Raw genomic sequence first — 10,354 nt, 5'->3', positions numbered from 1 at the left:
CAGCAGGCCTGCACGGCTGAGGGTGGAGAGGTTCCTAAGCTGAATACGGGGTGGGGTCGCTTCTCAGATCCATAGCTATCCCTTCCCAAGGGACTGAGGGTGGCACCCTGACCACCTCAAAGGCTTGGGTGTGCCAGCCTCTGCCTTGACAACCCCTAAGGCAACTCCAGTTGCTGCCTTCAGGAATTCTGGTTGCCTTGGAGGAGTCAGTCACACAAATAAAAGCTAACACGGAACTGGTTAATACTGAGAATGGAGTCCTGGCTCAGGACTGTGCTGGGAAGGCCCGAGCATGGTGAGGATGAAAGACATCTTCCATCTAGGCAACTTGCCAGTCAGCTTCAAAAGAATTGACGGGCACTCCACCCAGGAGACAGGGAATCCGAGTCTAAGCTCTTCGGGCTCAGCAGGGCTGGACCCAGCCTGTACTCAGGCATTTAAAGATTTGGGGTGTGAGGTCTAGAGAGGGGTCTACTCCTGAGCCCACAGCAAACAGATGTGGTTCTGCCTGCGAGGGCTCAGCCTCAAGTCTTAGGATGCGCAATCCCAATCTAACTTTGGACAGAGCCTCTTGGGAGGATCGTCCTGGGCCCAGGTCTTCTAAGACTACCTACAAGAGCCCTGCCATTGTGCTCAAATCACAACCATTTTGTGCTTCCAACACTTAGGATGCTTGTGCAATGAGAGGAGCTGGGGGCCTGCCCCCTATATAATGTACCTTGGACATCCCTGAAAGAGTAGGCAGAGACTTCAATGTTCATGGAATACAAATTGGGGTGGCTCAAGGTGACGGGCTCAGGGCTCCCAAAAGACTTCAAGTTTAGAGTCAATGACACTCACCAGGACAGCAGAGCTGGCCCCACCATGAGGTAGCCGACCCATTAGAAACAACAGAAAATGGGCAACAACGATGAGCACCTCTCGCAGGCCGTGAGCACACACCTGTGCAAGAACAGGGCTTGCAGCTACAGCATAGTCACCCCAAGCTGGGGCACGGCCGGCCCTGGGGGAGCAGGGCACAGTATTACATGTTTCTATAGCTTGTAAACAGTCATGCGGACAGAGTCTTTCTTATAGGTTGCAAGGTCAAAACTTTCTGTTCGGGTAGGGAGCGATGGATGAGGAGTAGGAAGAGACTTGTGGCTGCTTCTGAGTGCTAAGGGAGTTGCCCAGCACCCCTGAGATGGCCAGGGGAGGAGGATTTCCAGGCATCGCAGACAGACTGTCAGGTTCCAGGAGATGAGTCACTGAGAGTGTGTGTCCTTCCTGCACACTAGCTCCCCAGCCTAATCTCAAGTCCAGCAGGGCCACACACAAGCAAGACAGGCTTCTTAGCTTCTGAGGTGGCTCTGAAGAGGGCACAAGGGCAGGGGACAGGCCCCACTCGGCCTCTACCGGGGCCTGACCCCCTCCCACACTAGGGGCCCCTAAGAGCAGGCTCTGGGCACACTAGGGGCCCCTAAGAGCAGGCTCTGGCTGCCCTGGACAAAGGAGAGACGCCGAGGGTAGTAACAGAGCCACCTCCAGAAAGTCCAAAAGTCACTGTGTCCTTTGAACAGAGCTGGGGTTCCTGCTTCCCAATGGAAAACCATGTGGACAGGCTTACAGGGGGCTGAGGGACAGGGGGTGGAGCCCGGCCCCACCCAAGACCCATTCCTGCAAATTCAGAGTTTCCCCAACAGGGGGCACCCGAACACTGACTTAACATACCCTGCCCAGAGCTGTGGTTCACAGCCCCAGGGAAAAGAGAAACTCAGAGAACTCCCTCTGCAGTGATAACCTCCTAAAAGGGAGCGCCAGTGCCCCATGCCAGTTTTAAGGCTGAAAATGTATCTCCTGAATAAACCAGAGAAAAAGATGGTGGAGAGACTCCCTGTCCTAGTTAGGATAAAAATATGGGTGGACTGTGAGGGGTAAGGGTGCTGGGCTGTCCTCCCCATCCAAGCCATATCCTAGTGGACAGTCCACCAAGCTGCTTCCTACGTGACCCACGTAGGAATCTGAGGAGCAGGCTCCCTGGCCCTGGGCTGTGGGGGGGGGGGGGTGAGCTCCCCCGCCTTCCGGGGTCGTTGGGCACGGGACCCCACGAGTGAGAAGACACATGTGGTGTCATGGGCATGGCTGGTGTGAGGCTGCCCAGCGCGGTGCCAGGCCTCAGGGTAGAGGAAGGCACTGAAGCATCAGGAGGCCTAAAGGCCAGGGGTGCGCTAGAAGGTCCCTGCGGGTAATGTCAGGACAGGCCCAAGCTGCAAGGAGTCAAAGGGGCATGTCCCTCCTCTGCAAAGCAAACGGAGGAGGTGGCCCTGAGGCCGGGGCAGTGGACTCCCTTTGGAATCCAGGGTCCCCAAGAGCAGAGGGAAAAAACATGTGGGAAGAAACTTCAAGTCAGTTTCCAGGAGGCAACAGCAAAAAATAAAAATAAAAAAACCAATAAATAACCGAAGTATTTCTGACCATCTCCCCAAAGGAATCTTTCTAGCAGCTGCCCCTTGGCCCCATCAGAAAGGAACCCTAGGCAATTGCTGGGGCCAAGTGGCACTAGTTGTGGCCATAGGGTGGGTTAGGGCTCAGCTGCTAGGCCCAGCTGTCTACACCTGGTTTCCATGGTTACCTGAGGACTAGCTTTTTGGGCTCAGAGGCAGGTGCACTGGCTCCAGATGCTGGCTGGGAATGTGGGGGGAGGCCAGCTCCTGGGGGCATGTGGCAGGGTTTGAGGGGCATGACGGGAGCATGACCATGATGGGGCTGGCTAGCTGCCTCACCTACCCCACAGAGCCCCACTGCTGGGCCAAAGGCCAGGAGGAGGGGCAGGGCCAGCTCAGCAGGAGAACACATGACCAGTGGTGGGTGAGGGAGAGAGGAACAGAGGGGATAATGCCCTTTGGCTTCACAGCTTAATTTCCTCCCCACCCTTGCTCTCCCAAGAAGCTCCAAGAGTCAGGGGAGGGACAGAGGAAACAGCATCCCGGGGAAGGCAGGGAGAACAGGAGAAGGGGCCAAACCCACACCTGTCCCCAGGGCAGTGCCCCATCAGGCCAGGCCATAGCTTCCCTTCTGTGCTGTCCAGCTGCCGGGGTCGAGGGTCCGGAGGGCATGCCTCCGCCCTCACTCCTAGGGTGGGCCACTGTGGGGTAACCGCCGTACACTCCAGAACTTCACCGTCAGGTCACTGGGGTGGAGGACAAAGAGGGGGTTGGTCAGCTTTTGAAGTGTGCCGCCCAGTTGGCTGCCCCCAGAAGCGAAGGATATCCACATTTGTCCCCAAATGGGGTTGGGGGTGAGAGGCAAGCATCACTTAGGGGCAAGTGGGCTGCAGGTTAGGGGGCTGCAGACTCCAAGGTCCCAGCAGGATCTTTATCCTGGGGAATGTCCTTGTGTTGTGCTGTTTTGCCCAGGCCTGACGGTATCCCCCTCTGCTGTCTGCTCCCTGGCACCCTGTCCAGGGGCCGTCCCACTGCTCACGCTGAGGGGAGAAGCTGGAGTGGGAAGGCGGGCAGAACAAGCTCTTTGGGCCAGGGGGTGTGAAGGGACAGTAGGGAGAAGGAGTAAAATAATCTCATACCGTCAAGAAGCAGCTCAGATCGAAGTGAGGAGAGAGAGGGGAAAGGAAAGAGGGAAGAATGAGAGAGGAGACGGGAGAGGAGCGGGCATCAGGGCATGGTGGTGGCGCGGCCCTTTATGGCCAGGACTCGGCGAGGAAGGCAGGGGGTGAGTCCAGGGACGTAATTCCACAACTTTACCCGGCAGTCACTGTGGGGGGAGAGAGTGAGGGGCAGAGAGAGAGGAGAGGCAGGCAGAGACGGGAAGGGGATGGAATAGAGGACAAGGTTGGAACAAGAAGAGAAAAGAAGAAAGCCGTCTGAGTAGCACCCCGTGGGGTGGAGGGCCTGGGAGCTCCCTGCCTGGGGGGCCAGAGCTGGGGGCAGGAGGGAGGGAGGTGCGGTCTGTAGGTGTCAGGGCTGCCCTGTGGTCTGAAAGGTCCCTGGGCAGGAAAGACAGTCGGATGGAGCTAAAGTGGGAGGGGCAGGAGAGGCCTGGAGACAAGTGGGCAAGCCCTAGCCCAAGGCCAGCGCTTTCCTGCTCATTTGCAAAGCACAGTGCCCGGCACACAGTAGGCACTCAGGGAAGGCTGGCACGAGCTGGGTATGGGAAGGAGGTCACCATATGGTCTGCTCTGTGAACCAAGGGCTCGAAGCCTCCCAGCACCCCCTGTCCATGTCTGGAGAGGGGTGGGGAGCACAGGCAGCTGTCTGTTCAGCACCCACCTGGAGGCTGTGAAGATGTGCTTGGCATTGGTGCAGATGGCATTGATGGGGCTGTCGTGGCCCTTGATCTCACCGATGGGTGTAAAGTTGTCCACATTCCAGACCTTGATGACACCCGCACGGCAGGCACTCAGCAGCATGGGGCGGCCTGGGACAAAGGCCAGGGCGCACACCCAGTCCTTGTGTGCATTGGGAATTTGCTGCAGGAAGATCAGGGCTGGTGAGGACCAGGGGAGGTACTGAGGAGGGAGAGGACCTGCCCTGGGGACCCTCTTGCTAATCAGGGCTGCTATCACACAGGCAGGCATAGCTAGTCCCAGGAGCCAGAGCCAGGCTGGGGTGGCTGCCAGGCTGAAGGTACCCCCCTCTGCTTTTTGCTCCCTGGCACCCTGTCCAGGGGCTATCCCACTGCTCACGCTGAGGGGAGAGGGGAGAGTGGGAAGGCGGGCAGAACAAGCTCTCTGGGCCGGGGTGCAAGGGGTTTCAGAGGACTAGAGATGGGTCTTTCTGTTCCACCATGAGGTTCAGACCTAAGATCCTGCACTGGTGGAGAATACTTTAGCACTCAAATGCATCAGGCTAAAATGTAAATATTCTGGGAGAGGGAATTTGGAGACTGAGCTTCACATTCAAACCCAGGAGCTGAGAACAAAGCCATTGCTCACAGCAGGTTACATAACAGGGAGATGGTAGAAGAGGAGAGGCTGTAGGGAGGGAGGAGGATGCAGACAGAGGGGCCAGAGGCTGGAGACCAGGCAAGTTTAGGGAGCTCTGAAACCATCCCCACTAAGGCCAGCAATCCCAAGCCAGAGGGCCCCAAGGACTTGCTGGGCTCGGGAGCCACCCAGCCCTACCCTACCCTCTCCCCTTCCTCTCATTTGCACCTGGATGAGCTCCTGCTGGTCCAGGTCCCACTTTTTGATGCCATTGTCTCGGGAGCCACTGAACAGGATGTCTCCTTGGATGGAGAGACACTCAATGCCATCGTAATGCGGTGGCTCAAAGTTGTGAGTGGGCCCAATGGTGCCTGTCACATAGTCACCCAGCTTGAACATCTGCAGGGGGAGGTGCCATTAGGGAGAGCTCAGAACAAGGAAGAGGGAAGGCCAGGGCCTGCAGTGCTGCTGTCCCCAGCGACCTGAAGACCTCTTGGGCAGGTCTTCACCCCTCCCATGGGGACCAAGGCTGGGGCTGGAGCCTGACTTAGCTCATGCAGAGCGTGAACTGGCTGATCACTTGAGACACAGCTAAACAGGCAGCTGCTAGGGATTACGATCCTTTTGTTTTTTAATATATTAACTATAATGTTACTTGTACTTTTAATAAAAATATCCACCATAATCCCACCACCCCAACTTTCCTTCTTCCTTCCAGTTTCTGACCAAAAACCCACAGTTGTCAATGGCATTATCAGGGAACAAACAAATTAGTGCTGTTTGCATACTTTCTGTTTTGTTTTCCAATTTATCATTTTATTAATAGTTGCAATGCATCCTGTTTAGTGGATTTTTCATACTTTACTTGACTGCTATTCTATCCTTAAACATTCAGGCTATTCCTAATTTTTCACTATTTACAAAGTAACACTGCAAATCTACAACTTTCTGCACATACTTTCTTGCTATTATTGGGGTGATTTCTCTAGCACAGCTCCTCAGAAGTCTCATTTAGTTTTTATAAGCCTTCTCAAGGTAACAGAGGCCAAAGATGGGGGAGAGCGGAAGAAACACTAGGAATGCCCCCCGTCCCTGGCCTCAGAGCTGAGGCAGCCTCAGGTACCTTGACATAGTGGTCCTTGGAGCCAGTCACCACGAGGTCATGCCGGCTGGCAGTTTGGGTAACTGTCAGGCACATCACAGGGCCAATGTGGCCAGTCAGCTTGGCGATGGGCTGGAACCTGCGGTGTGGAGTGGCCCAATCAGAGGGAGGGGGCAGATTAGAGGAGACCCCGGGCTGGGGTGGGGAGTCTGCCCTGAAACAAAGTGGCCTGGCCAAGGTACTATCCATCTCAAAGTGAGATCAAAAACCTGGATATAGCATCCCCATGTTCCGGGGTCCTTAGAGGAATGGACACAGCATGAGGGAATGAGGAGCAGCTATGATCGTGCCCACCTCATACTGAGACCTGAAAACTGCGGCTGAGGACACCAAGCCTTCCTCCCGTCCCCAGCCATCTCACTGACCGGCTCAGCTCCCAGATGCGAACTGCATTGCCGGAGGCAGCATACAGCATGGTGCCGGAGGGGCTGAGGGCAATCTGGTTGATCTGATGCTCCCCCTGAGCACTGGTGATGGCACGGGTAGATGTGGCGGTGCAGGCATCACCTGAGATCACCTGGCCTGAGGACCTGCCATGAGAAGGAGAGGCAAGGCCAGAGGTCAAAACAGTCCATTCACATGGGCCGGAAACCCAATAAAACTTTACTCAGAGAACCCTCAATAACCCACTTCTTCCAGGAAGTCTTCCCTGACTGACAAAAGAGCAGCAGCTTATCTTTGAAGTGGGACTTGGAAAGGACAAGTCTCACGTGGCCTGTGGTGTGCCTGGGCACTGGCTGGGAAAGGCTATCAGACTCAGTCATGAGACAGGGATGGGGGGCTGCACCTAATCTGGTGGAAATCGCTTAACCTCTCTGATTCCAGTTTCTTCATTTGTAAAAAGAGGTGACAACACCCCTTCTGCTTACTTTTCAAAGACTTTTTTAAAGAGCAGTTTTAGGCTCACAGCAAAATTCAGCATAAGATATAGAGATTTCTCATATGTACTCCCGACACAGGCATAGCTTACCCCCCGCTATAAATACCCCTCACCAGAGTGGTACATTTGTCACATCATTATTGTCCAAGTCCATAGCTTATGTCAGGGTTCGTTCCTAGTGTTGTACATTCTATGGGTTTGGACAAATATATGACATTTATCCACCTTTATGGCATCATATAGGATAACTTTGCTGCCCTAAAAATCTTCTGTGTTTACTACTTAAGGATCAAATTAAATAACAGACTGCAGCCTACAATGTCAAGGTAAGGCTAAAGCAGGACTTTTGCTAAAAATATCATTTTGTTTTACAGGGGTCCTGGCCTTGGTTCTGTCTCTCTGTGCCTGCCTGCCTGAGACTGGGTCAGGGTCCAAGCTTGAGGGCATGTCTGGGTGGTCACCTACACAGGCAGCAGCCAGCAGGGCTTTGGGAGTTGCTGCTGCCTGCTGGCTCATCCTGTTTCCTCTTTTGGACTCGTGGAGTGATATCCAGCACACCTCAAGGGGCAGGGCTTGGGGCTGGGATGTAGGTGTGAGCCAGGCAGACTAAGGCTCCCTTAAGCTGCTGCCATAGGTACTGTCGCCCATCCCAAGGAATCTCACATTGTGCCCCAGAGTCAAACCAAGATTATGTGCTGGTAATGGCCTTTGTGGCCACATAGCCTGGCTGTGCTGTGCTTAGGGGACCACCTGAGCTGGGAAGCACTTGTGCCCAGCCCAGCCCGCTGCAGCCCGCCCCTGTGAGGCAGGCTGGGAGAAGGGCAGACTTACGTGAGGGTCCGAATGCACTTGGCTGAGTCGCGGATGTCCCACACTTTGATGTAGGATGTGGACACGGAGAACACAAGCCCAGAGTGGCTGCAGTACTTGATGGAGACCACGTTGTTGGGGTGGCCCTTCAGAGCTGCGATCTCCTGCCCTGTTACCAAGTTCCACATCTTGCAGCTGCGGTCTGTGAGAGACAGGTGAGAGCCGCAGGGAAGAGTGGTATCAGTCGGGGATTGGGGGGCAGACAGCTCCCCTAACATGGGCCATCCAGCTTGGTTAGGGGGAAGTGATGGAGAAAGATCTAGAGGAGTGATTTTCTTTTGAGATAGTCTCATTAGGTCGCCCTTGGTAGAATGCCCTGGCATCATAACTCACAGCAACCTCAAACTCCTGGGCTTCAGTGATTCTCTTGCCTCAGCCTCCCAGTAGCTGGGACTATAGGCAATCACCACAATGCCCGGCTATTTTTTTGTTGCAGTTGGCCCCGGCTGGGTTGGAACCCGCCAGCCTCGGTGTATGTAGCTGGTGGATTTTCAACTGGTGTGCTATGAGATAAAAAAGGTTGAAAAGCACCGCTCTCAAGGAAGGGGCTACAAGCCTGAGGGACAGAAACACACACACACGTGCGCTCCCAGTGCCTGTGCTCATAGAACTCAGGGGAGAGAAAAGTTGATTGGAGAAACTTTAGGTCAGAGTTTCTTAAGCAAACTTCCTTATAAACACTAGAGTTCTGTGAGCATTGCCAAGGTGTCTTGGGCTAAACTAAAATTATTAAGCCTTTGGCAGTGCCTGCTCCTACTATACTAACAGCTGACAAAGTAAGTGAACTAGCAGCAAGCAAATCCCCTGAGAAAGGTTGGACTCAGTCAATCTCATCTAGTTGACACTATCCACCTACATGCAGGGGATAGTTCTCCTGTTTCCAGTATGTGTGTCTACTTGGATATGTTCTTTCTGCTGGGAAAATGTTTGACTCTGCTGTTGTGATTGAGTGAGGGTGACTTTGTGGAGTCCTCAGCCCAGATCACGGGAAGTACCAAGATACGGATGCTGGACGTTGCCTGGAGAGCAGTGGAGGAGGTGACGGAGTGAGCACAGGGGCACCTTCTGACATTCTCAGAAAGGTCTGGAAGGCAGAGTTGGATGGTACCAGGGCCAGGAAGGAGGGAAGGCTTGGTGCATGAGATGAGGGGGTGGGGCGGGGGGGGCGGGGGATGTGTGTGCACAAGATGGGAGTCTTGAGCCAAGGCAAGAGACAAGGGCAGTGAGCAAGCTGACCCGCCCTCCTCACCTCCTGGGGCCCTGTGTTTTATTCCTGCAGACTACCCTGACAAACGAAGTCGGGGTGGGTGGGAGACCTTAACTCAGCTTGGCCATTCGGAGTTCCACACACCTTTGGACCCCGTGAAAAGCAACTCATCCGTGGCATCCAGGCAGAGGATAGGCTTGGTGTGGCCCTCAGCCATGGAGACGCACTGCAGTGGGGCCGTCCGTGCACCTTTGGCTCCTCCGACTGGGGAGATGATGCCCCTTCCCAGGAGAGAGGGAGAGAGAGTGTGCCCATCAGCCAGGGAGATTGTGGCTGGGCTCATCGAGGTATAGGGGCAAAAGGGGATAGTGCAGAGATGGGATAAAAGCCCAGTGACACAGACTCCAGCCACAGTGTGCCGCCTAGGTCCGAACTGGAAATGGGCTGTACAAAGCAGGGAGGGCTTGTCTTATATAGCGATCTGTCAGTTGCCATCTTGGAAGGAACAGGAGACATGGGCCCGACCGAGGGAGAGTTCGTCTGACACTGCTTGGCCCCAATCCTGAGACGTAAATGCCCCTGGCCCCTGCTAGGCAGGGCAGAGGCCCAAGTGCTGGAACTGGCCCCTGCAGCCCCCATCAGTAACTGCTGCTGCTTCAGTTACCCGAATGTGAGGGAGGATGCAGAGGGGGAGGATGCTCAGGCTGTCACCCTCTAAGCACCCTGATCCCAGAATATCCATCTGCCAAGAGGGACTTGCATGTGCATGCACACAATCCTGCCCACAGACCAACACTGTCTGTCATTTACAAAAGGCCAAAGGATCCAGGGTTAGCTTTGGGTTAGGAAGTTGGGAACCTCTCTGGAATATGGACAGGCTATATGGACCTGGAGTTAGCAACTTTCCCTTCCCATGACACTCTGAGGAAGGAAATGAGGTGGATCTGAATGGGTGTGAAGATTTTGCTATACCAGCCACCTGGAAGTTCTGGGGATAAAGACTTTTTCTCTCAGTGAGGGTGTTTTGGGATGATCCCAGGGCTGAGTTGTATCTGAAAAAATATCCTAGTTTTCTTTTTCAAAGAGAATGCTGCTCCTGACAGCAAGAGTACACTGAAATGACCAAGGTCCCACCCACAGTCCCTCCACAAACTCTGCATGCCCATCTCCAAGGACAGCGGTCAGACACACTAGCAGGTCTCTCTCTCTCTCTCCCCCCTCCCCCACACAAATAGCTCCCCCAGCTGCCCCAGCGCCCCACTTCTAACACCAGCTTGGCCTAACTGTGGCTGTGGCTTGGGAAGAAGCCCAAGA

The 10,354-nt window shown here is 54.6% G+C and overlaps 1 protein-coding gene across 8 annotated transcripts in view; it reads right to left on the bottom strand.

Moving 5' to 3' along the window:
- Positions 1-1,446: 1,446 nt before the first annotated feature.
- KIF21B (kinesin family member 21B) overlaps positions 1,447-10,354 on the bottom strand; it is a 46,530-nt gene continuing 37,622 nt past the window's right edge. For 4 of the 8 annotated variants that reach the window (XR_008383184.1, XR_008383186.1, XR_008383185.1 and 1 more), the window contains 8 exons: positions 9,185-9,321; positions 7,795-7,975; positions 6,449-6,613; positions 6,045-6,162; positions 5,150-5,320; positions 4,266-4,465; positions 3,563-3,750; positions 1,447-3,169 (listed from right to left, as the gene is read on the bottom strand). Coding sequence is in view for 4 of the 8 variants with exons in the window: in XM_053606964.1 (XP_053462939.1) it covers positions 3,112-3,169; positions 4,266-4,465; positions 5,150-5,320; positions 6,045-6,162; positions 6,449-6,613; positions 7,795-7,975; positions 9,185-9,321 (1,030 nt within the window). In the remaining 4 variants the exon portion in view is untranslated. Of the gene's footprint in view, positions 3,170-3,562; positions 3,751-4,265; positions 4,466-5,149; positions 5,321-6,044; positions 6,163-6,448; positions 6,614-7,794; positions 7,976-9,184; positions 9,322-10,354 lie in introns of those variants that run through there. The other 4 variants (XM_053606964.1, XM_053606965.1, XM_053606966.1 and 1 more) reach the window with 2 other exon arrangements.

Source organism: Nycticebus coucang, chromosome 10 (genome assembly GCF_027406575.1).
Source record: "Nycticebus coucang isolate mNycCou1 chromosome 10, mNycCou1.pri, whole genome shotgun sequence".
NCBI classification, from domain to species: domain Eukaryota; kingdom Metazoa; phylum Chordata; class Mammalia; order Primates; family Lorisidae; genus Nycticebus; species Nycticebus coucang.
Note: the sequence above shows the minus strand (reverse complement) of the source record. Positions and strands in the feature narration are given on the sequence as shown.